The sequence below is a fragment of the Pinus tabuliformis genome, chromosome 2_1 (genome assembly GCF_031772625.1).
Source record: "Pinus tabuliformis cultivar Carrire ecotype Pingquan chromosome 2_1, CPIR1, whole genome shotgun sequence".
Classification (NCBI taxonomy): domain Eukaryota; kingdom Viridiplantae; phylum Streptophyta; class Pinopsida; order Pinales; family Pinaceae; genus Pinus; species Pinus tabuliformis.
Window position 1 is genome coordinate 845,086,059 of NC_142299.1, and position 26,994 is coordinate 845,113,052.

Here is a 26,994-nt window from a genome sequence, read left to right on the forward strand (position 1 = left end):
TGACAGTTGATGGGAAGATTTCCAGCAAGGAAATTGAGACTCAAAGGGAGTCTAGGAGAGAACTTCCAAGAGGGAAGTCGAGACTCAGAGGGAGTCCAAAAAAGGAGCGGAGATGGCAATGAACGGACTGAGGGATCAGGACAGGTTGGATAGGGCCTCCAACTTTGTCATCTGGAAGGCCAGGATCCTGTATGTTCTAGATAGACATCGCATCAAGGGCTTCGCCTTGAGAATCGTGGCTATCCCAGTCGACCCAGCTGATAATGAAAGGTATGAGGATGCAATGGCGAAGGCAAAGTGCATAATCCTTGATGGGGTCAAGGATCATGTAGTACCGCATATTTCCAAGAAGAACACGGCAAAGGAGATGTGGGATACCTTGACGACATTGTATCAGGGCACTTCCGTGCAGAGGAAGATGTTGTTGGAGAATCAGTTGCGGTCGTATCAGATGCAAAAGGGGAAGCAGATAGATCTATACCTCAGTAGGTTGCAAGAAATTCGAGACCAACTTCCTTAGGGGCCACATCGGATCAGGAGTTCATGGTGAGGAACGCCCTGAATGCAGTCTTCGAAGATTGCGAGACATTTGTCCAAAACAGTTTGGGCAGAGTTGATCTTCCAGGATGGGAAGAGATGTGAGCAGCTTTTCGCCAAGAAGAGATCAGATGGTTGACCAAAGCGGGAAGTAGCAGCAAAGGAGGTCGAATCAAGAAAGAGGAGGAGGAGGATGCGGCTCTAGCATCTGCGGGACAGCAGGGGAAGAGGAAGAAGGACATCTCCAAGGTGAAGTGCTTCCATTTTGGGGAGCTAGGTCATTATGCAACCCAATGTCCCAGGAAGAAGAATAAGGGAGAGGCTTCTAACTCCAAGGCAACTTCGGCTAAGGCGGAGAAAGAAGTCGAGAATGATGACCACTGTGCCATGAGTGCTCATGCAACTCTAGAGAAGAGGTCAAGTGACATCGAGCTGTAGTCAGGAGGACTACAGAATATGAGGGGCAAGATCCTTGAGGTACCCAAACTCTTGGATCATATCCAGCTACGAGAGCCCTGAATGACAATAGCAGGATGACAGATGTCGATAGAAGCAAGATACGGATGGAGCAACAAGGTAGTGCTAGAGTGCAGAGGTCTATAGCAGCACAATGGGGGTTGCAGCAATGCGAGAGGCACAGAGGTGGTTGCAGCAGTGCAGAGAGGCACAGAGATGGTTGCAGCAGTGCGAGAGGCACAGAGGTGCTTGCAACAATGAAGAGGCAGCAGAGGGAGCACAGGATAGCAGCAGAGGTAGCTTCAGCATCAAGAGGCTTCTAGACTGACAAGGATGTCAGTAGTTGGGTAGATCAGTTACTTACTTCTCGGTAACTGAGTTACAGTGCATCAGTTAGTAGTGGCATTGTTATGGGCAGCGTGTTGAGAGGGAGCTGCAGTACAGATGCAGCGTGTTGAGAGGGAGCTGCAGTACAGATGTAGCAGTGGCAATGACAGAGCCATGGGCAGCAGTACAAGAGACAGCAGTGCAGTGGATGTTGGGCAGCAGGCCAAGCATCAGCACAGGTACCGGTGCTGGATGCTCAGTGTAATGTTCAGTGGTGGAGCATTACTAGAGGACATTCCTCGATAAGAGGGAGTGTTGATTTGAGGTAGCATCGGATATGTTATAGCCATGAAAATTGGTGGAGAGGCTAAAGCACTTGAGATCTCTAAGACCCAAAAATGGTTTGGGGAAATTCCACCCGGTTAGAGAGATATTAAAATAATTAATATTTTTAATGCAGTTCCTAAGTCTAAACTTAGGGAAATTAAAATATTAATAGGTATTAATATAAAACTGGGTGAGAATGTTCTAAATGACATGGATCAAGCCAAATCTAATCTTTGTCGTTGATTAGAGACTTAATCTCGGTCATTGAAGACTCAACAGGAAAAGTATAAGAGGAGGCTTGAGGGTCAGTTGGAGATACACCAAGATTGATCAGTCAGTTCGATTTTCTGGAGTGGGGTTTACTGAGAAAAATCGAACAAGTGATCTGAGTTGCAATGAAAGGCAGTGAGTACATAGGAAAGAGGCAGAGATAGTACCAGAGGGCCAGGGCAGTGATTGAGGAGGCTACACAGAGCCAGCCAGAGACTGCGCAGAGGCTGAGGGGCCTACGTGGGTGACGTAGAAGGCCAAAGCGCTGACGCAGAGAGGTAGAGGGTTGACACAGGGGGTTCTAGAGCTACACAGAGGCTAGCAAGGTTGACACAGAGCCTTGGAGAATCGTTGGAAGGATTTTCATGGGGCAGACTAGTGCTGAGAAGCTGAATATCTGCTTCCTGGAAGAGGTATTACTACTGTGTAGAAATCTCTATTGGGTGAGCCAGTTTGGCACCCTAGTTGTACTCAAGAAAGTTGCTTATAATAAAACCCTCATAACTGCTGCACAAGTTTTCCCACATTGGGTTTTTTCGGGGACGATTGTCCAAAAATAACGGTGTCCCTTGTGTGTTTGTCTATTATTTCAGTTGATGATCTGCATATGAGTTGAGACTGCATTTGTGTTTATTTTCAGTATTTATATGGTTAAATAACTTGTTAAGGAATAAACAAGTAGGTGAAATAAACCAGATGATACAATAGGAATTTCTAACGTGTCAGACTTAGAAATTTCAACATATTTTGTGCCATGGCTCTGATACCACTGAAGCAACAAAACCTGTAGCTTGTTGACTTTAATGTAAAAATACACAAAAGGTATTTGTAATAATAATTTATTATATATATAAAATGTAGAAGTGATAATGAATGTTACAATGAGGACCCGCATATATACTAGGCAGGTGTCCTTTCACGATTGGGCATGTCTTTTGGACATGCATTTTTAGTTAACTAATGACTATTAAATAATCATCATTTTGATTATTCATTTATTTATATTTATTTATGTTTATTTTATTTTTTACAATTTTATGTTCGTAACAGCCTACAGTCAACAAGTCGGCCTAAAGGAGAGACAGTCCCCTATATATAGAGGCTATCCACTCCCTCATAATATCATGTACTCACCTCTGAAATCAGCGAGCAAGAAAAGTCTAAGAAAAGTGAAGAAAAGTCGAAGTTTAAGGAGCCTCTAGTACAATGAAGAAGGAGAAGACAATATCGAAGTTTAAGAGACTGTTCTAAGGGTCAAACACAGTCACACGTGCGAGAAAAAGAGGCCTCTCTGTGGTCCTAACAGTAGTAGTATATCAGCACCATATCTCACATCGTTTGGGCTAGTAAATTAGGCCTATTAGGCCTCCCACTATAGCGAAGAAGAGGCTATCTCAAGCGAAGGTTAAAAGAGCCTAATACTCAAGGAAACCACCCACACGTGCGAGAATCTAGGGCTGTTGTACAGTCACATCAGTCTACATATACATCTCAAGAAGAATCTCGTTTGGTCAAGAGAAGGAAGGTGTCTCCATAAGTGAAGGATATCACTAAGTATAGAAGAGAAGCATCTCATCTAGAGCTCACATAAGCAAGGTCTATCTCTAGCCAACTAGCCAACAAACAAAGGAGGACGAAGTGCCGGAAGAAGGAAGACTAAGTGCCGAGGAACAAAGTGCAGAAAGGAGGAAGGACTTGACTTGTGCTTGGAGGACATTCTAGTCAAGGGTCTAGGGTTTGGCATTGATCAATAAGAAGCTTGAATAAGATTAACTTAACAAAGGGTTTTCCTCTCTAAGAGAGAGAGGTTTTGGCCCTAGCAGAGAGCCAACATTTTGTGTTCTTGTTTCTTATGTTTTGGTAGCAGTTTGATGAACTGAACAAATACACTAATAATAAGAAGAAAAACCAAGCTAAGATAAATTGTAAAAATACTTCACAAATAGTTATCAAGTCTAGAAGAATCCTATGTTTTGGTAGCAGTTTGATGAACTGAACAAATACACTAATAATAAGAAGAAAAACCAAGCTAAGATAAATTGTAAAAATACTTCACAAATTGTTATCAAGTCTAGAAGAATCCTACTATACACTATTGCCATTGATTCTTCAACAGATGACAAGAAATTATTATCCCGGAGAGAGAGAAAGAGAGAGAGTAAAACTATCCATTAAATAAAAATTATAAAGATTAGCCTCTCATCTAGATGAAGTTGGTGATTTGTGAGATCATATGAGGCCACAACAAAGAACTCATTTTGCAAGCCTTTGTGTAAAAGCTTTCTGTGGGTTGAATTTTCCTATATTTTTCTTTCTTAATTTATGTTGTAAACGGACTTAATATAAAATATTTCCATAATAAGTAAGATCACACAGAAATTCAAGGGACAATCCATTGAAGGGAAACATAAACATGAGGAGAAGGTGAACTAGGCGCTAGACTACTTCATCTTTTTGTTGCAAGTGAATTGCTTGGACGATAGTTGGACCAATCTTTTGAGGAGATAGCTTCAACCGATACAACAGTAGCAATCATCTTCAACTGAACTGAAGATTGGAGACATCTTGCTAGAGACCACTCCTACTTGGATCCGAAAAATGTGGGACGTTTTGGACAGTTGGGGACGATATTCTCTCTTCGAGACCAAACCCACCTAACCATCCAAATTGCATGATCAACTCAAGGAAGATTGTAATTCACAACTCAGCAACTTGAGGTAAAGTATTGTAGTGAACAGAAAGTCATTCTTCAACACAACCATTTTATAAATAAATATCATTTTTTTTATTTTCTTTTTTCGATTGATTTGTTTAACTAGCTTGTTCTCCAAAATCTTATAATCAAAGTGTCTTGAGGTTTTTAGGAATAAAGTTAGATTAAAGCCAAGGGTCAATATATCCATTTCTAAGCTTTATTTCCATACATTCACCATGGTATATTGAGTAAACTGCAGCAAATCTGCATTGGTATGTTGTTGTTGCATAACAAATCCAACTAATTTTCAAGGTTCCAAGCACCTTTCCAAATAAGTATCTCAACTAGAACCTTGTAGGTAGTTTTTACATTGAATTTACGTGATAATATCTTGTTAATAGAGTTTTAAAATATTATTTTCCATTGGTTGTAAGTTTATTTCATTTGCAGGAAATTTCCTGAGTGGTGAACCCAATGGGGTTTAACCCCATAACCTCAACAAGACCATTGTCAGTTTGCTAGAAATTGCATTTTGTTGCTGGTATAAAGCTTGAGAATGATTTAAAAGAATTTATCCTACATCTCTTAGCCTCCCCACCCCTAGATCTTTGATCTAGAGTGCTAATGCGCTACTTGGGTGGCTATTTTCAAGGGGAATTGCTGTTGTCTCACAGTTTTTCTACAGATATTACAGTCTACAGTCAGAACAGAAACCAAATTAACAAATGAACTCCTTTAACCAAAGCTTTAATCACAAAAATAATCATACATTTGGTTAGTATACTTTCAGTACACTCATTTGGGCTATTTGCATGTCACATATCTTCATTTTTTAGTGTCACATCTTGCTGGTTTAGAGTTATTTTCCACAGACTTTACACAATAAACTAGTGGAATAGCAAACAATTAATTCCTCCACTTCATCCATAGACCCCATCTAAGGCATTGATCCTCATTTGGTTACTTGAAATATTCAAAGCAAATTCTCCCATAGCCTTTTTTGAGGAAGTTGAGCTTAAAGAGTGGGGATTTGGGCCAATGTGACAATGGGCCCTCATCCTGTGTGTACCAATCATAGTGGGCTGCAAGGAGCTTGGTAACCCTACTAAATTGATCAGTAACAGGTCCACTAAAGAAGAGTGTTTCACTACAAAAGTGAAAGGAGTTAATTTATTTTTTGGATCACGAGTCAACCCTTTAAAGAGGGATGTCCTCCTCAAAACAAGAGTTGAAGCATGTTCAAGGCAGTTTATGAACTTTCAAATGGTTCAAGGTGAATAGACATATATTTGGAGGAGTTATCTCAAAGCAGAAGATGATACATGTTATTTTGTCGTTAAAAACAAACAATAGAAAGTACCCTAAGAGGAGTGCCCTAATTCTAGGGTTTATAGCTCTTTCTTATTATTATTTTATCCCTTAGTGCTTAATTTGGGACATATAAATATAGGAAACATTCATTTGCAAAAGGCATGGTTGGAAGTGTGGGAAATCTCCTCCATTCTTAGTTGAGATCTAATGGGAGGAAGAAGTTAAGGGGCATTTTAATGTGAGATTCATCATATTTCTTTTGTCTTCTTGGGTCAATTTGATGGCCGGAAATTGCTAGTAAAGCTTTGCTAGAATAATCTTTGTTAAAACGCAATTGTGGCTCCAACAAAGGGGCATTATCGTTGAGGTGAAACCCACCCTTCCTCTTGATGTAGTCATTGTGTTTGTTGAAGGATATTTGCTTTTCTAACATTCCGATTAGGGCTGTTCACTCCTGAGAGATGCCCTACCTAGGGTTTGAAGGTTAACTGTGGCACATTTAGGCCCTTCTAATATTAGGGAGAAATCACACTTGAAGAATGATATGTTTTTGGCACTTCATCTATAAAAATGGCTGCTTGCTCTTGTCTACTTTGTGTATTGTTTCATATGTGGCTGTCCCTTAATCGTTCATGGCTGAATGTTATTTAATTGACTGAACTTGTACTTGTTGTGAGCAGCATCTTTGGAAGAGCTCTCATTTAATTTTCTGCATAATGAAGTAGGTCCATGTGATTGGCTAGAGCATGTTTATAACAACCTAGCTACAATTCTTATTCTTTTTAATATAAGTTGAACCCTCTTGATTGTTGATCCTGACTTCACCACCCATTGGATATGAATTGGTCTTGAGAATCCACCATCCCTAAAATTCTAAAAAATATCATACACACCTACCTTAGGGTTTCCCCCTAGTGCCATAGGATAGCCTTAAAATAAGAGAGAATTGTTGTGGTGACAGTGGACAACCTTCCTAAGTGTCTTTAGGAATATACTTGGTTTTGCAACTTTGAATATCTTTAAGTGCACGTATGGGAGGTACAAGTCTAACAAGTAATTACATAGCAATGTCCAAGGTATATAGTATATACTATATACCACTTGATTAACACTCCCTGTTCATTTTCACTGATATAAGGCTAAAGGAAGTCACTCACCTACATTACACTCCCATTCGAATCATTGATGATTCGGCTACTGTTTCATCCAAATTTTATGGGATTGGCATATGGTGCTTAACATAATGCATAAATTTATACTTAACAACAGCTACAAATTATCTCCTTTCAGGTATCATATATGTAATCAATTTGTTTTGTGATCTTCAGCTTCTGCACTAAGGTATGTCTGCTAGTAATGTTACAGGTATAGCTTCCATATGGTACTTAACCTAATCCATACATTATTCTTCAACAAGTTATATAAAATATTTTTCAAAGGGTATACAGATGTAATCAATCTTTTTTGTTATTTCCAGCTACTACAGCAAGACATGTATGATAGTAATGTTTCAGGTATGGCTGCACTAGAACCCTTTTTTTATCAATGTTTCAAACCTTAGATCCATCTTCACGATAGAACAAATTATGAGAAAGATAGCCACCTGACCAGTTTATGAATACAGATAATTAGGGGAAAAAGCAATTAAATGGATCAGCCCAATAAGAACAGTTAATAATAATAATAATAATAATATCATATTCTAAAACTGATCAATCTTTTCAAAAAAAAATCATTTGACTATATGCAACTACAGTTAGAGTATATGCAACCACTTGTGCCATTATCTTGGTTTATCTCAATGAAAATTTGTATCTGGTCTTCTAAAAAGATTTTCTAATTTAATTGCTTATCTACTTTAGGATGATGTATTGCTATTAATTAATACCATACCTATTTGCCAAAATGACTCTCAAACATATCTCACAACTTTTGGATGCCAACTACTTGGGATATTTTTTGCAATAATCTTTAATAATAGATAGAAAAGACATCAAATATGCATAAAAGAGAGCTGAATCTGTGGACGTGATTTATGATCTCCTTTTGTATATACTATAACCAGAAGGAAAGATAACAGACATTTCTTCATATGATTTGTGAATTACACAAATGAAAATAATCAACTTGCAAAGCTAAAATAATTCTTCCTTTGCAGTAAATCACTCTATGGGCATATTATTTAACTCAAAAGCTTCATGAATGCAATTCAAGAATACTTTCTATAACTAGAGAAACAAGAGTTGAGACTAAAGAACAATATTTTGACACGAGGTGCATAATACATATCAGTGATGGACAAAACATAAGAATTATCCAATAATAATAATGTATGATATGCCTACGTACCTAATGTAGCTTTTCCAATTTGGCCAGAAATCAATTCACTGTTACGGAAACACACACATCCATCATTGCGGCACATTGTTTCACCTGACTTGCTATAGTTCTTCTCCATAACAATCAAGTTTACAAAAACCCTCATATTTGCATTTGGACGAACAAGTACACTAAATAACTGCTTACCAGTCCAAAGCTCAACAGGCTGCAAAGAAAGAGATTGAAAAAATATTAGGAATCTTTTGTCATCTTTCATGGTGAGAACTATAAACAACAAAACAGTAAAGCGCCAAAAATTAATGAAATTTTCTGTATCCATACTTAATAATAAAACCAAAATATTTTACATACATCTGGCCAAAGAAGGACTTCTTCATTTTGGATTGGTGTTTATATTGTCTCAGCAAATCCAAAAAAGTTACACGCATGCTTCTTATGTTCTGTTATAAATACCAATGCCGTCCAACTAGACAATCACAAAAGTCCCAAGGTAAGGTCTGAATATGTCATCAATGATGCACATGAATTTGGATGGAGTGCTGTTGTGGGCAAAGGGGAGGACCATCTAATGGTGGATGTTAGATTGGTAACACCCAATAACATGACATTAGCTAAGATACCGAACACGTCCTTCCTCCCCCCCACCTTCATCTCACATATTTCACGTGTTGAACACAACACATGTGTGACACTTGTTTGACATGAGTTTAACTCATGTCATAATCGCAAGACACTAGTCAGACTCGTCTCGAACACGAACCTAATCGTGTCCCAATTTTCCCACGTGTTTGGTGAAAAATGCATATGTGACATCTTAAAACCAATTTTTGGCCTCATTCTCATGAGTCATGAGTTTTTGTCGACGGTTTTGAGCTCTCAGAGATTTTGGAATGTGGCTAAGGGCAATGAAGTAGTGTTAGAAGTATTGATGTTTGTAGCTCAGGCAAGTACTTCTACACAAGCCTAAGTGTCTAGACATGCAAAAATCACCCAAGATCTCTTTAGAACACTTCCTCAAGTGTGAGCAAGTTGCTAGTATAACTTAGCCTAAGTTTTATCTTATGAAAGCACATAATTATTTTGTTGGATAATTGGGGTAAAGACACTTAGGAAAAATAAAATAAATTACTTTAGTGATTATGTTTTAATCCCAACTATTGAAATTGAGAGAGGCGAGATCTAATCTCGAACATTAATCACTTTGGAGATTACGATTAAGGATTTAGCTCAATGTAAAGTTATAAAAGCAAGGCTAAGGAGAGGAGAACATATAGCATGGAGCAACACAAGACATTGAGAGAGGCATCTCAGTGGTGAGTGGAGAAGGACTTCCATTCTAGTGTGCCAGATCTAAAGGAGTGCAGAAGTGCAACACTGTGTGAAATTTTAAACTTTGTTGCACTTACTAGTTATTATTCTCCTATCTCTTCAGATTATTTGTCAACTACAATTAACTTGCAACAAATATTGAATAAAACATAACCACGGGAATTGAGCAAATTATACACACAAATAATGGACACCAATATTTTCGAACAAATGTCCCTGGAAAAACCACGAAGGGAAAACTAGTCTACAAATGAGGGTTTTATTATTAAAATTCTTCAGTGCAAATATTACAAATGGTTGCCATAAGATGGAAGACCTCCGGAAAATTATTCTGATCACTTTTGTTGGTCTCCCTAACCTCTTGGAAGCAATTCGTCCCACCAAAGCTAATTCAACCTCCCTTTGAATCTAGTTTCGGCTCAAACGTGTGGCCTAGCAGATAAACTCGGTCCTCCTGGAAACTTTCACTGGTTGGGAAAACTATCTCGACCTCCACTGGAAAATCTCGACTTCAACTGGAAAATAATCCTCCTTTGCAAATTTCTTGTTCCAGAATTTCTCCCTCTCTGAGAAATCCACACTGCCTATTAGGGTAGTTCGCACCCCCTGCTGGAGCAACTTGCACTACTGGAAAATCAGCCTCTTTGCAGAAAAATCAATCTCCAATTCTCCCTGGAAATCTTTGTGAAGAATCTCTCTGGGAATCTTTGTTGAAACCCTTGTTGTTGATGTCCCTATGCTACCTCTGCGACCTTGCTATCACTGCAACTTTGTGTCTCGATGTTTTCTCCAAATGCCTTTTGATTTCCTCTTACAATCTCTCATTGATGAATCAACAGCCATGATCTAATCTCAATCAATGGCTAAGATCATCTTGACCCCATCAAGCAAATTTTCCAGAAGTCTCTAGAGGAAAATTGATTTACCCCAATTAATACCGATTATTTAAGCTTGTTTCCCTAAGTTAGACTTAAGAAAATTAATCAATTGCTTCATTAAATCTAATCAAGGTATTTTATCGCGAAACTGTTTCTGGGTATTCAAGAAAATATGTTCCTTAGCCTCATAGATGCAATCTAAGACTAGAACACTTATCCAAGCTACATAAACTAACACTCCCTCTTAGTGAGGAAGGTGTTCTGCATAACACCCAACTTGTCTCTGAAGAAGACGAATCTCGCTTTCACCCAAGTTATCATCAAAATATCTACTACCTACTCATCTGTAAGTATATATTGTAGCTAAACAATCTTGCGTTGTATGCAATCCTTGATGAAGTCATATCTAATGTCTATATGCTTGGACCTGTCATGAAAAAATGAATTCTCTGACAACCTGATGCAACTTTGATTGTCGCAGTGTATCGTTGTAGTCTCTATCCCCTGACCAAACAAGGCTACAAGCAGCTTCCGAAGCCAAATGGCCTCGCATGTAGCCATGCTCGTTGCTATGTCCTCTGCCTCGACTAAACTCAATGCCATGGACTTCTTCTTGCTATACCAAGAAAATCCTTCGGGTCCCATGTTGAAGCAATGTGAAAATTTCAAGTCTGAAATTCTATTGCAACAATGGAGTGGTTTCCTTCTTTTCATAGATACTTGATACAAAGTTTCCCCATTCATAAGGTAGTGCATTGAGCACAACGGTGGTCATCCCTTTGTCGGACATTATTTCTCCTAGTTCTTGTAATTGATCTCTTATTTGAGATACCCTCATAAGGTATAAGGCTACCCCTTCTTCCTTTGATACCTTCATCTTGTATAATTCGGTTCTCAATGATATAACTTCCCTTGCAGTGCTTACGGAAAACAATTTGACCAACTTCTCATAGATATCTTTCGATTTCTCCAACTTTGCTACATAAAGGATGAGGGAATCCTACCATCATTCTTCGGAATAGTGAATCCCATCCAAGGTGGTATTCTTAGTGAAACACTTGCTTCTTTCGAGAGATGAACCTTCTAATGGAGATTCCTATGAAGGATCTTGAACATCCTTCCCGGCAAATGCTCCTTTCTAATGATGTATGGTGAGATTTATATTAGATGACTTCCTTCTTCCATAAGTGCTATTTATGCTTCTAATGAGGTCACCAGGAGCTACTTTTTTTTCCTCTCATTATTGCTGCAAGTATGTAGATTTTTACTTCAGCTATGACATGAGCTCTTGCTTCAATTGTATGCTTACTATGATGCCTTCTTACTAAGATGCATCCTATCATTCTCCAACCATGGTAGAGGTATTGTATGCTTACTATGATGCCTTCTTACTAAGATGCATCCTATCATTCTCCAACCATGGTAGAGGTCTTGTATGCTTACTATGATGCCTTCTTACTAAGATGCATCCTATCATTCTCCAACCATGGTAGAGGTCTTTCATCTTTTATTTCCTTGCTATCCATCTACATCATGAATAGAGTCTAAGGATCTGTATTGTTCCCTTCTTCCATCATGCCTCTCAAATGATCATCCCATCCTTCTTTTACTTCTTGTACCTACAATACTAATTAACAAGTACCCCAAGCATACAACACAAAAACATGATGTCAAGATATCCTTCTAGGTTTTTATGCAACCAAGAGGTCATCCTAGCGTTTCTCACATGCCCTAACATCCTATAAACCCTAGAAGTCAAGTTATAGGGAACAAGTACCTTAAGATTAGGGTTTATAACTACTAGTGTTTCACACGAGTCTATACAAACCCTAGTGTCATTACTTCAACCCTATAACATTTTATAATGAAACAATAACAGTAATATCATACATACCTTATGGATATCGACCTGTGATGCCATGTTTTCTTCACAAAGGTATCTTTGTTGTCCTTTTTGCTATCTTTCTATCTTTCTTTTACCGCTCTTCTGATGGGACCAACTTCTTCACGAGCTCTTTTTTGTTATATTTGACGGCTTCAAGACTTCTTTGTTGCAGATCTTCACAATAGAGAATCTTCTTGTTGAATTTGTCTACTCTCTATAGATGTTTATTTGCACTTTCTTTTAGAATGTATTTAAATGATTGTCAAGGTACTTCCACTGGAAGGTTAGCCTTTCTCGAATGATTGATCATTCCACAAAGAATGAGCATATGTGAAGTATTGATGTTTGCACTCTAGTGACAATGAATGTTTGACTGCCTTCATCATTCTGAGAATGCCAAGATACTTGATTTTGAAGTTGCTTCAGTAGGATAGCCTTTTGGAGAATAAGTAAACAGTCATTTCTTTCAAGGCTTAGATGCTAGATTTTCTTGCTAGAGGACTTAGGTTGATTTGAACATTTGAAATGTGCCTTCAGTTTCTTGAAGCAGTGATTTGATATCACTTTATTATGTCCATAGATTGTAGGTCCTTTTGTTTGGAGAAGGTCAAATATTGTAGTCAAGACTCTTGATTGATTTTGGAATGAGATTGGGTCTTTTTAGTGTCTTGAGAGATGTAATTCACTGTAACTTTCCTTGCGATCAGACCTTGAGATTTTTTTGTGCCCAGAATTTTTATCAAGCTCTCTTTTTGAATTCGGTCCTTAATATTCTTCAAGATTCATCCTCCTTTTGATGTGCCCCTTCAAACTGCTTTTCCTCGTCTTGCTTCCTTAGTTCTTGATGATCTCCTATTGCTTCTATCCTTGAGTGAGGTTCCCAAGAGTGCTTTGTAGAATCCTTCTTTGAACGAACTAGGGTTTGTAGATCTTCTTTATTCAAGATGATGATGTAATCTTTTGACCTTGAAGATGAGGGGATCTTCTTGAAGATTTGATGCCTTTGATAATCTTCTAGAACTTTAGTCCTTTGATTAGCTACCATTACTTGCCTTGTCACCTTATCTCTGATACCATGTTGAGAAATCTAGGGCAATAATAGTAGGTGATTTCTGTTTTATGATTACTGCTTGTGATGTATTTTTACTTACTTTAATTAGTTTATTTCTTTCTCTTGATTACATTAATGTTCTCTATCATCAAACAACTACCAAATCATAAAGAACAATGAGACAAAGGACACAAGATGTAGGCGATCAGCCAAGGCAAAAACCTCTCCAAATCTTGAGAGGAAAACCCAAACGAATTCTTCTTCTTGTAAAATCCAATTGATGAATTCCAAGACCTAAACCTTTGACCTATAACCTTTCCAAGATCAAGTCAAACTTTGCTCTTCTTCAAGTCAAACACAGTCAACTACTGCAACTTCTCCTTCTTGTCCTCGGCCCTGCAATACTAGACAAATTTTCTTCCTAAAATTTTTAGTTCCCTGCAGCTTCCTGTGTTGAAAATTGATAGCTATGGGATGAATTTCCTTGAATAAAATTTCAATTCTGACCTTTCTAAAGTGACTTTCTAAAAATATAAAGTCATGTCTATCTTTGCAACCATGACTTTCCAAAAATAGTAAATCCCTTTCCATCAATTCATAATCATATATATACAATGGAAAATCACTTTACTTGTCCTTAATCAATCTCAATTGTTTAATTTTTAGCTTAATCATCAATATTATTATTATTACTATTATCCTCTTTATGATATTATTATATTATTATAAAAAGAAATTCAAGTCTCCCAATCATGTCATATGTAACTCCCCTCAATTAATGCATATGTTACTCTCTCTCTCTCTTAATGGATTAATTCCTCTCTCTCTTTAATGCTCTTACGCACCTCTTACACTCCCTAACACAATTTAATGACTCATCATCAAAAGATTTCTCTTACACCTCTTTAATGCATAAGTTACACTTCTCTCCTAAATGCATAAGTTACACTCCTCTCCTTTATGACATAAGTTACACTCCTATTTTGGCATATGTAACTCCTCCTCAAGCCATAGGAGTTACTCCCTCATGAATTCGACCTCCTTCTCTTCCTATATATTTGTGCCTCTCATCCTCACTTGACACACTTACTTGTGCTTGTGAGAGTCGAACTTGAGAAAGAGAGAGTTGGAGAATCTAGAGGAAGATTGAGAGAGAGAGAAGGAGTCTTGAAGAGCAAGAGCAGATCTTAGAGAGCCAAAGTGATTCAGTGTTTGCATCAGCTATTGTTGTCAGAGACCTTCTTCAGATTTAAGTGAACTTCATTCTCTCATTGCACTTTGTATCTCTGTTGAACAATTGATTTCTAATAAAAGAAGAATCTGGTTGGGTTTTCCCCTTGTGGGTTTTGCCCTAGTCATTGACCTAACGTCTCTGTGTCTCATTGAGTTCTTGGCTATCATCAATTGTGCATATCGTTTATATGGTTTATGTTCTATCTACAATTACTTAACTTATTTTACAGCTTAAAAAAGTTATGGATTTAAGTGATTGTAACAGCATAGAGCATCAAAATTTCAACATGGTATCAGAGCTTTGGTGAACACAAGCTCCATTTCCAACTCTTTTTTTGTTGGAATATCTCTTGATGTCCGCTTCATTTGTAGCTCATTTTCTGCTAAAATACAGTTTGATGTCCGCTCCATTTGTAGCTCTCTTTCTGCTGAATATAGCTTGTTGTTCGCTCCATTTGCAACTCCTTTTCTGTAAAAATATAGCTTGTTGTCCGCTCCATTTGCAGCTCTCTTTATGCTGAAATATAGTTTGTTGTTCGTTCCGTTTGCAACTCGTTTTCTACTGAAATATAGCTTGTTGCCCGCTCCATTTGCAGCTCGTTTTCTGTTGAAATATAGCTGTTGTCCACTCCATTTGCAGCACTTTTTTGTTGAAATATCTCTTGTTGTTCCTTCTACTTACTGCTCATTTTCAGCTGAAATTTCTCTTCCATTTTGTTGTTGAAATATCTCATTTACAACTGAAATATCTCTTGTTGTCCCTTTCTATTTGTTGCTAAAATTTTGAGCAAATCAAGATGTCTTCCTCCTACTTTAAAAATGAAGAGAAGTTGGTTGATGCTTCAAAATTCTTCCCTTGGAAGGCCAGTTGGATATTACTCTTGAGAAACATGATGTTCTAGAGTATGTTGAAGGAGAGATAGCAGAACCAGCTGAAAACTCCAATGTTGTTATCAAGGCCAGATACAAGAAAGGAGAAGTCAAGGCTAAAAAGATTATCCTTGACTCTCTTGGAGACCACCTCATCACTTATGTTTCCAATTTGAAGAAATCCAAAGAAATGTATGACAAGCTGATTAGAATGTATCAAGTGAACAACTTGAGTCAAATTCTTGCTCTGAAGAATCAACTCAAGGATGTTAAGATGAACAAAGGAGAAACCATTCAAGCATACTTCATGAGGATATCAAAAATCAAAGATCAGTTGTCAACTTCTAGTGAAATTGTTTCTGATAAAGAACTGGTACTGATTTCGCTTGGAGGTCTTCCTTCTTCTTGGGAAAGTTTTATTACTACTATCAGTAATAATGACAAGTTTCCTACATTTGATGAGCTCCTGGGAAAGTGCAGTCAAGAAGAAGCCAGAATGATTTCCAAAGGGAGAATTCCCAAGCATGAGGAGGGAGAACCTACTACCTTTGTTGTTCAAGGAAAAAAGAAGAAAGGAAGAAGAGGAATGCACTATTCGAGAAAGTCTGCTCCCAACAACTCCTCTCAATGGACCAGAGACTTATCAAAATTCCAATGCTACAATTGTCGCAAGCATGGCCACTATGCTCGTGATTGTTCAGAAAACAAAAGAGCATCAAAATAGAACTTCAACAATCGCTCCAACAATTATGATTACAGAAGAAGAAGAGAAGCTCCTCCTACTCGCAGAGGAAACTATTGTTCATCAAGGAACCAAAGGTATGATAATAATGCAGTTGAGACTCAATCAGAGCACTTTCTTGTTTCTACTCTTTCAAGTTCATCTCCCACAGATTCTTGTGATAGTTGGTTGGTTGATAGTGATCCTTCAAGGCACTTTACTAGTTACAAAGAAGTACTCTCTCGAAGGTGCTTTAAGGAACTTGTGTCCATATCAGCTTTAGAAGATAAAGGAATGAAAGTTGTTTTCATAAATGGTAAAGTTCTCACTTGGCCATCGTGTTAAAATTGGCAACTAGGGCCAAACTTCATGTGGGTCATCTTATTCATGGCTGATAATATTTTTATTAGATTCCTCTCGTTGAGAGGTGTAGTATTGATATAAAGATCATCCGATTCCGATAAGTATTCATGGAGATATGAATTTATTTTGATTATGGAATTATTATCAAGCTGACCTACAACTCATGTAGGCTCAGAAGCCCAACAGTCGCATCTATTCAAACACCAACGTTGTGTATAAATATAGGACTTTTCCTCATTTGGAGTCACTCATCTTATTACATCTCTCTCTCTCTACTGCGCAAAAAAGAGTCTCTTCTCTACTGCGCAGAAAAGGGTCTCTCCCTCACACATGTGAAGCCGGAAGCTGCTGAAACTAAAGCTGCAACTGCAGAAACAAAGATTGACCTGCGTGGACTAGAAGATCTCCTCATCTGAACTGCGTTGTAGGTTCATCTGAACCTCCACTGAAAGCCACAACTTTTGGTGGTGGAATAAAGTCAATCTGACAGATGGTTTGCAAGATATCAACTGCCCTAGTTTAAAGCCGGAAGCTGCCGAAACTAAAGCTACAACTGCAGAAGTAAAGTTTGACCTGCGTGGACTAGAATATCTCCTCATCTGAACTGCACTACAGGTTCATCTTAACCTCCTCTGAAAGCCGCAACTTTGGTGGTGGAATCAAGTCAATCTGATGGACGGTTTGCAAGATATCGACTGCCCTAGTTTGAAGCCAGAAGCTGCAACTGCAAAACTAAAGTTTGACCTGCGTGGACTAGAAGATCTCCTCATCTGAACTGCATTGTAGGTTCATCTGAACCTCCTCTGGAAGCCGCAACTTTTGGTGGTGGAATCAAGCCCATCTGACGGTCGATTTGTGAGATATCGTCTGCCCTAGTTTGATGATGAAGCCACTAATGCTGACGCTGCTGATCTAGGGTTTGCTACTGCTGATATAAATCAGATTTATTGTACTATTTCTCTTTGCTGAATTATTGAAGATAAAATAAGATTTGATCAAAGGGTTTCCCCACACATTGTGGGGTTTGTCCCTGGCTAGCCGCCACATCTTGTGTCTCTTGTCTTGGCTTGTTCTCTGTCGATCATTTAATGTTCTATCTGCACTTTACTTTATGTACATGTGATTGCTAATCTGTGGAATATAATAAGAAAAAGAAGTAAGTTGTTATAAGCATAAAACATACCATAACTTAACATGGTATCAGAGCTGAGGTGAAGACAAAGCCCGAGCAAGAGCAAGAGCAATCACCAAAGAAAAGATTGGCAAGGCTATCCTAAAAGAATGATGGGGTCCTCAACACTCTTTCCTGCCGAAGACAAGCTCCGTGAGGAAGCTGACTATCACGGATGGAAGATGTCTATCGATCTAACCCTTGAGGATCAAGGAGTGTTGGATCATGTGAGAGGCAATATTGTTGAGCCTCTATCAAATGCACCTCCTGCTGCCAGGAACAAATAGAAGAACGGAGAAATTAAAGCGAAGAAGATCATCAGGGACTCTATCGACAAGCGCTTGGTGGCCTACATCTCTAAACTAGACACCTCCAAGGAAATCTACGACAGACTGGTGAGTTTATTTAAAGTTAATGATGTAAATCAAGTTTTGTTTCTTAGAAATAAGCTAAGGGAAACCAAGAAGGGTAAAGATGAGAGTATGCAAGCATACTTCTTAAGAATCACCGAGATCAAGAACGATTTCCTATCTATTGGGGAGACTATTACTGACAGGGAAATGGCACTCACGACTCTTGGAGGATTACCATCCGAATGGTACGTGTTCAGGACTACTCTTCTGAACTATAATGTAATTCCTGGTTTCGAGGAATTAATGGCTAGATGCATTCAGGAAGAAACAAGGGTAGAAGAGCAAGAAATGCCCTTGCCTAAAGGTCCTCCTGCTGCTTTTTCTTCTCATGCTAAGAAAAGAAATAATTCCGGGTTTAAATCGAAAAGAAAGGTTGGACCTAAGGGTGGAAGAAAAGGACGATGTTACATTTGCAATAAAGCAGGTCACTATGCAAGGGAATGCCCTGATAGAAAGGACTCTCACCGTGACGATGATCAAAATCCCTCTCATGGTAATCAAAGGGATGGAAAATTCAATAGCAAAGGTAAAAGGAATGCTGGAAATCAAGGAAGAGGACAACCATTCAAGAAGGCTAGAAATTCTAGGATGTATTAAATGCACCTAACCTCCGAAAGAACCTGGTGTCCATCTCGGCAATGGAAGACAAAGGCTACAAGGTAACCTTCAACGATGGCAAGGTACATATATGGAAAAATAATGTTAAAGATGCCTTTACTCTTGGGTTTCGTGTTGATTCATTATATCAGGTCGATGGAAGTCCGCTAGGTGTCATATCTTATGACACATCTCTTCAATCCAAACTTTGGCATCGGAGGTTTGCCCACCTTCATTACAAAGCTCTACCCGATGTAAGACAGATGGTAACAGGGATGCCTGAATTCCAAGTAGAGAAAGAAGGTGTATGTCCCGGATGTGCCAAAGGAAAGCTCAAAAGGGGACCATTCCCCTCAAGTCAAAGCAAGACCTTCGATATATTATAGTTGGTTCACTCAGGCATATCTGAGGCTAGCATTAAGAAGGAGACTACTACACCACATACTCCTGAGCAGAATGGTGTGGCGGAAAGGAAGAACCATACGATTGTGGAAGCTGTCTCTATGGGTAGATGATGTAACAATGCCTGATATGAAGGTACCCATGGATCCTATTTATCCACCTGAGCCTCCCTCTTCTATGAAGAAGCCTCCATGGCTTAGGGCGATACTTGATGATGTTGAAGGACATGCTGCACCCCGAGGAACCTTCCGTGAAAGTATGAAACCTAACAAGCATCAGGGATACCTGACCATCATGAGCACGATTATACAAAATGAGCCTTCATCATTCTCAGATGTCGTCAAGCATCAAGTATGGAAGGATGCTATGACGATTATGGAGAATGATGTTGGGGAAGTAGTTCTCAGACCCCAGAACAAGACAATTGTTACTTCAAAATGGCTTTACAAGATAAAGTTGTAGCAAATGGAAGTACGAAATAGTATAAGGCTCGTTTTGTTGCTCGTGATTTCTCCAGAAGGAAGGTATAGACTATGATGTGATATTTGCACCTGTTGCCAGATATACGACCATCCGCTTAATCATAGCCCTTGTGGCTTCACAAGGATGGAACCTACATTAGATGGATGTCAAGACCGCGTTCTTGCACAGTTCGATCAAAGAAGAGGTCTATGTGGAGCAACCCGAAGGATTTGAGATTTATGATTGAAAATCTCATGTATGTAGGTTGAAGAAGGCTCCCTATGGGCTGAAGCAAGCACCCCACGCATGGTATGAGAGGATCAATAGCTACTTGATGAAGTTGGGATTCACTAGGAGTGAAGCTGATCCTAACCTTTACTTTAAGGTTGAAGATGACAAGCCTCTCATACTGGTGTTGTATGTAGATGACCTCTTTATAAAAGGTGCACACCCTCTCATTCAAAAATGTAAGAGGGAGTTGGCTTTTGAATGTGAAATGAAGGACCAAGGACTTGAAGTGTGGCAAAATCCAAGGGCAATTTTCCTATCTCAAGGAAAATATGTGGTGAAGATTCTGGAAAGATTTGGTATGGTGGACTGCAAGCCTGTGACTACCTCGAGGATCTTAACTTTTAGAAGTTATATGGTAGTGATGTCGGACCAGATTTGGGAAATGCCTTTGAGTCTCAAAAAAAAAAAAAAAAAACTCATTCGCGTTGATTTCTTGGTGAACCTCCGTCCGAACATATGTTTTGCAGTTAGCATTGTGAGCTCCTATTTCGTTGAGCCTCACTAGATTGGTGTCAAGAATCTTCTGAGATGTCATCAGGACACAATCTCTCATGGATTGAGATACACTACCGGAAATATGAAACTGCATGATTATTCGAATGTTGATTAGGCAGGTAGTGTGGAGGATCACTGGAGCACTTTTTAGTGTTGTTTCTCTTTGGATTCTGCTTCGATATAATGAATGAGCACGAAGCAGAAGTCGGTTGTCATAAGCACCGCCGAGACCGGATACATATCTACGAGTATGATCTCGTTTGAAGCTATCTAGTTGGGGAAGCTCTTCAGTGAGCTGTTTGAACACATACCACTGTGATTCTCTGTAACAACCAGAGGTGGGATTCGATTATTGAGGAATCTCGTATTTGTCAATTACTCCAGCAAATAGACATCATCTGGGATATGGTAAGTCAATGAGAAAGGAGGCTCCATCGCATTAAGATGATGTACAGGTCGATACACCTTGTCAAAGTCCCGAGGAAGGATCTAATCTGTGATTTTCCCAAACGACTTGGAGTCGTCAAGAAGCCCTTGTACAAGGGTCTTGAGACTTGCATGTTGCATACATTGAGCTCTGGGAGCTATGAGGGCTTGCGGTTCTTATTGGAGCAACATACGACCAGAGGGTGACTCACCCTCCCCTAGTGGTGTGCACTGGAACAAGATGATTCGTTCTCTTGTGGGACAAGATGATTCGCTCTCTTGTGGAACAGGATGATTCGCTCTCCTGTGTAGCAGGATGATTAGTTCTCTTGTGAGGCCTGGATTGATGTGTTCCCCATGGCGATTGAAGCAGGATTGATGTGTTCTCCTGTGAGGCCTAGATTGATGTGTTCTCCATGGCGATTGTAGTAGGATTGATGTGTTCTCATGTGAGGCCTGGATTGATGTGTTCTCCATGGCGGCCTAGATTGATGTGTTCTCCATGGCAGCCTAGATTGATGTGTTCTCCATGGCGATTATAGTAGGATTGATGTGTTCTTCTGTGAGGACAGGATTGATTAGTTTTCCTGTCGAGGCATCCTACCCATGCAGTCTGGGACTCATGGGAAGTACCTCTCATCTGATCAATGAGCAAGGAAATGAAGTTAGGGAACATAGTAGTACCAATGGACGCATCGTTGTATCTACCGTACTCCCTACACTAGGATGACCTCCATTGATATGGGATCAATGATACTGGTCTGGGACCAGTGGTAGGAGTTGTACCATACTATGACGCTGACTTCGGGTTGGTTGAGACTGGTCTGGGACCAGTGGTACATACTCTGAGACTGACTTTGTGTCAGTGCAGTACTAATCTGGGACCAGTGAGAGTGGTACATACTATGAAGCTAATTTCAAGTGGGTTGAGACTGGTCTAGGACCAGTGGTACACTCTCTGAGACTGCGATACTGGTCTGGGACCAGTGGTAGGAGTGGTACCTACTATGAAGCTGACTTCGGGTCGATTGAGACTGGTCTGGGACCAGTGGTACGCACTCTGAGACTGACTTTGAGTCAGTGGAGGATGATACTGGTCTGAGACCAGTGGAGTTGTACCATACTATGACGCTGACTTCGGGTTGGTTGAGACTGGTCTGAGACCAGTGGTACATACTCTAACACTGACTTTGAGTCAATATGATACATCCTTGATCATTTCTTCTTCTTCATAATTCGAACAAAAGCAGAGCAGAACAGAACAATGCAAGAGCAGAGCAGAACAGAGCAGATTAATACAAATCAGTACAGGGCAGAACAAGACAAAGCAGAACAGGCAGAATAGAGCAGAGCAGGGCAAGGGTCACGCTGTACAGGGCAGTGCATTTGATGGATGAATAGTAGCGACTGACAGACAGATTGCAGATGAAGTTCTCCCTAGTTGAGAGGAAGTGTTAAAATTGGCAACTAGGGCCAAACTTCATGTGGGTCATCTTATTCATGGCTGATAATATTTTTAATAGATTCCTCTCATTGAGAGGTGTAGTATTGATATAAAGATCATCCAATTCCGATAAGTATTCATGGAGATATGAATTTATTTTGATTAGGAAATTATTATCAAGCCGACCTACAACTCATGTAGGCTCAGAAGCCCAACAGTCGCATCTATTCAAACACCAACGTTGTGTATAAATACAGGAGGACTTTTCCTCATTTGGAGTCACTCATCTTATCACATCTCTCTCTCTACTGCACAGAAAAGAGTCTCTTCTCTACTGCGCAGAAAAGGGTCTCTCCCTCACACATGTGAAGCTGCAAGCCGCTGAAACTGAAGCTGCAACTGCAAAAGCAAAGATTGACCTACGTGGACTAGAAGATCTTCTCATTTGAACTGCGTTGTAGGTTCCTCTGAACCTCCTCTGAAAGCCACAACTTTTGGTGGTGGAATCAAATCAATCCGACAGACGGTTTGCAAGATATCGACTGCCTTAGTTTGAAGCCAGAAGCTACAACTGCAGAAGTAAAGTTAGAAGCTAGAAGCTACAACTGCAGAAGTAAAGTTTGACCTGCGTGGACTAGAAGATCTCCTCATCTGAACTGCACTGTAGGTTCATCTGAACCTCCTCTGAAAGCCGCAACTTTTGGTGGTGGAATCAAGTCAATTTGACGGACGGTTTGCAAGATATCGACTGCCCTAGTTTGAAGTCGGAAGCTACCAAAATTGAAGCTGCAACTGCAGAAGTAAAGTTTGACCTGCGTGGACTAGAATATCTCCTCATCTGAACTGCGTTGTAGGTTCATCTGAACCTCCTCTGGAAGCTGCAACTTTTGGTGGTGGAATCAAGCCGATCTGACGGTCAGTTTGTGAGATATCGTCTGCCTTAGTTTGATGATGAAGCCGCTAATGCTGATGTTGTTGATCTAGGGTTTTCTACTGCTGATATAAATCAAATTTATTGTACTATTTCTCTCTGCTGAATTATTGAAGATAAAAGAAGATTTGATCAAAGGGTTTCCCCACACATTGTGGGGTTTGTCCCTGGCTAGCCACCACATCTTGTGTCTCTTGTCTTGGCTTATTTTCTGTCGATCGTTTAATGTTCTATCTGCACTTTACTTTATGTACATGTGATTGCTAATCTGTGGAATATAATAAGAAAAAGAAGTAAACTATTATAAGCATAGAACATACCATAACTTAACACATCGAGATCCAACATGAGAGATGCCCTCACTCTAGGATCTAGATGTGAAGGTCTATACAAAATCAATGGAAGACCTATTCATGCACTAATCCATGACATCAATCATCAAAGTGAACTTTGGCACCAAAGGTTCGCTCACTTGCACTACAAAGCATTACCTCATGTGAGAAAGATGGTTTCCGGAATGTCGGAAATCAAATCTGATCATGATGGCATTTGTCAAGGATGCGCAAGCGAAAAGCAAGTGAAGGGACCATTCCCTTCAAGCAAAAGTAGAACCAATCAGGTATTGCATCTTGTACATTTTGATTTATGTGGACCAATGCCTATAACTTCTCTTGGTGGTTACTTGTATTATATTATCTTTGTGGATGATTTTTCTCGCAAAACATGGATTTATTTTCTGAAAAATAAAAGTCAAGCTTTTAACATGTTCAAAGATTACAAAGCTCTAGTAGAAAAACAAACTAGAAAGTAGATCAAAATTTTCAGATCTGACAATGGAGGAGAGTTCACTTCCAGTGATTTGCAAAGAAGCTGGAATCAGAAAAGAGGCCATTGTACCATATAACCCAGAACAAAATGGTGTGGCTGAGAGAAAGAATAGAACTATCATGGAAGCGGTCAAAGCTATGTTGCATGATCAGAAATTGCCAAAGTTTCTATGGGGAGAAGTTGCAAACACAATTGTCTATGTTCAAAATAGATCTCCTCACCGTGCCCTAAACAACAAGACTCCTAAAGAAGTCTTCACTGGCGAAAAGCCCGAAGTTGGGCACCTAAGGATCTTTGGTTGTCCTGTCTACTTTCATGTCCCAAAAGAGAAAAGGAACAAGTTGGAAGCTTCAGGTAAGAAGGTACTTTTGTTGTTTATTGCGAGAATTCTAAAGCTTAGAGAATATACATACCTGGTCAAATAAATATAGAATTTAGCAGGGATGTAACATTTGATGAAGATGCAACTCTTGGAAAAGCAAAAGACACTCCTCTTCCTCCTGCTAATGTTGATAGTCAAGATGATGTATTTGAAATACAAGAAGACCCTAAAGCTAAAACTGATCTTGTCGATGTTGAAGTTTCTAATTTTACTTAATTTAGAAACCCTTCATGCGCTTTTCCTGATTTATTCCTACCTACTTGTTATTTTTTCTTTAACAAGTTATTTACAAAGTTAATACTGAAAATAAACACCAGTGCATGCTCAACATATTACAAATCAGCAACTAAAAGAAACATGAACACACCACATGACACCATTATTTTTGGACCAATGTCACCGAAAAAACCCAATGCGGGAAAACCGGTGCAGCTATCTGAGGGTTTTCTTATTAAGCAATATCAGAGTATAATCTAGGTGCCGAAACTGGCCTACCCAATAGAGAATTTCCTTAGCAGCTATACCTCACAGTTTGAGAAAAGTCTCCTGGTTGAAACCTCGGAAAACCCTTCCAGCAGTTCCTCAGCACAAAACTGCTCTGCAACCCTAGCGTCTGCCCAATCTGCACTGCGTCAACCCCTCTCTGTCTCACGTTGGCCCTGTGTCAGCCCCAGGAGGCCTTGCGTCAACTCTGGGAGACTCTGCGTCAGCTGCGCTGGCCCCTCTAGTTCTCTGCGCAACACTTGGCTGCCTCTGTGTGGCCCTACGTGAGCCCTTGCTAGCTCTGTGTCACCCTCTTTGGCTGTTGCACTGCTCTCCCGGCACAATCTTTGCCTTCTCTGTTTCTCTGTACTCAATGTCCCTCAACTGCTCTCCTGATCATTGATTCTATCTCTCTTAGCAAACCCCGCTCTAAAGAATAAATGACTGATCATCTGGTGTGTTCTCCAAGTGACCCTCAAGCCTCTTCTTATACTTTTCATGTTGACATCTCAACGGCCAATATTAAGTCCCTAATCAATGGCTAAGATTAGATCTAGCTTGATCCATGTCTTTTGGACCATTCTAACACAGATTCATATTAATACACATTAATATTTTATTTTCCCCAAGTTTAGACTTAGGGACTCCATCAAAAATATTAATTATTTTAATATATCCCTATCTATTTAGAATCTGCCCAAACCCTTTCTGGGTATTGGAGATCTCATGTGCCCCAACCTCTCCACCAAATTTCGTGGCTAGAGCACATCCGATGCTACCCCAAATCAACACCCTCTTAGCGAGGATTGTGCTCTAGCAATACTCCTTACTGAGTATTACTCTGATCATCTAGCATCGATACCTGTGCTGATGCTAGGCCTTCCTGCACAACATCCTCTACACTGTTGCATCTTGTACTGCTGCCCATGGTTCTGCCACTGCCACTGCTGCATCTGTAAGACACTCCCTCTGCGTCATGCTGCTGCTGGTCCTTTCTCCCAGCACTGCACCTCTCATCATGCTGCATCGTGCTACCCACTGCTACACTGCAACTCGGTTACTGAGAAGTAAGTAACTGATATCCCAATCTGACCTCCCTGTTGGGCTAGAGACACCCACTGATGCTGAAGCTTCCTTTGCCACTGACCAGTGCAACACTCCTGTGCCTCTCACACTGCTGCAGCCTGCTAGCCTTGCACTATCTTGGGACTCTTGCACTGTAGCTCTCTCTGTCACTCCATCTGCATCCGTTTCTACCCACTCAGCGAGTCCTACTACTCCTCGTCGGGGCTCCCGTAGCAAGGTCTAATCCAACAGGCTAGGTACCTCAAGGACCCTGCCCCTCATCGCCTATAGTCCGCTTGATATCTCCCCACTTCCGCTTAAGTGGCATGTGTGCACTCATGGCATAGTCATCGTCTGGCAAAACTTCTTTCTCTTCCCGTGTTGCGTTGCCTTAGTCTCGAAAGATTCTCCCTTACTCTTCTTCCTTGGGCACTGAGTCACATAATGACCCATCTCCCTACAATGGAAGCACTTGAACTTGGAGAGATCTTTCTTCTTCCACTTCTCCTGCTTTCCCTCAGATGCTAGGGCCACATCCTCTTCCTCCTATTGAACTTTGATCCCTTTCCTGTTGCTACCTGTCTTCGACTGTCGTCTGATCTCTTCCTAGCGAAGAGCTGCCCACATCTCGTCCCAAGGTAGGAGAGTCCCTCTGCCCAGGATACTCTGGACAAACACTTCCCAATCTTCTAAGACAACATTTAGGGTTGTCCTCACCATAAGCTCCTGATCCGATGTTGCTCCTATAGCAGTCAACTGGTCTCGGATCTCATTCAGTCCTCTGAGGAAGGTGTCAATCGATTGACCCTTCTTCATCTGATACGACCTCATCTGGTTCTCGAGCAGCATTCTTCTCTGCACAGAAGTATGCTGGTACAGGTTCTTGAGAGCTTCACACATCTCAACTACTGTTTCCCTCTCCGCTATATGTGGTACCATATGTCCTTGACCCCATCAAGGATAATGCACTTGGCCCTCGCCATCGCCTCTTCATACTTGTCATTATTATTT

General features: G+C 40.0%; 1 protein-coding gene across 6 annotated transcripts in view; it reads right to left on the reverse strand.

Moving 5' to 3' along the window:
* Positions 1 to 26,994, reverse strand: part of LOC149203292 (DNA-directed RNA polymerase III subunit 1-like) — a 450,745-nt gene that overhangs the window by 333,469 nt on the left and 90,282 nt on the right. For all 6 annotated transcript variants that reach the window (XM_089403379.1, XM_089403376.1, XM_089403378.1 and 3 more), the window contains exon 14: positions 8,273 to 8,468. In XM_089403379.1, coding sequence (XP_089259505.1) covers positions 8,273 to 8,468 — 196 coding nt within the window. The remainder of the gene's footprint in view (positions 1 to 8,272; positions 8,469 to 26,994) is intronic.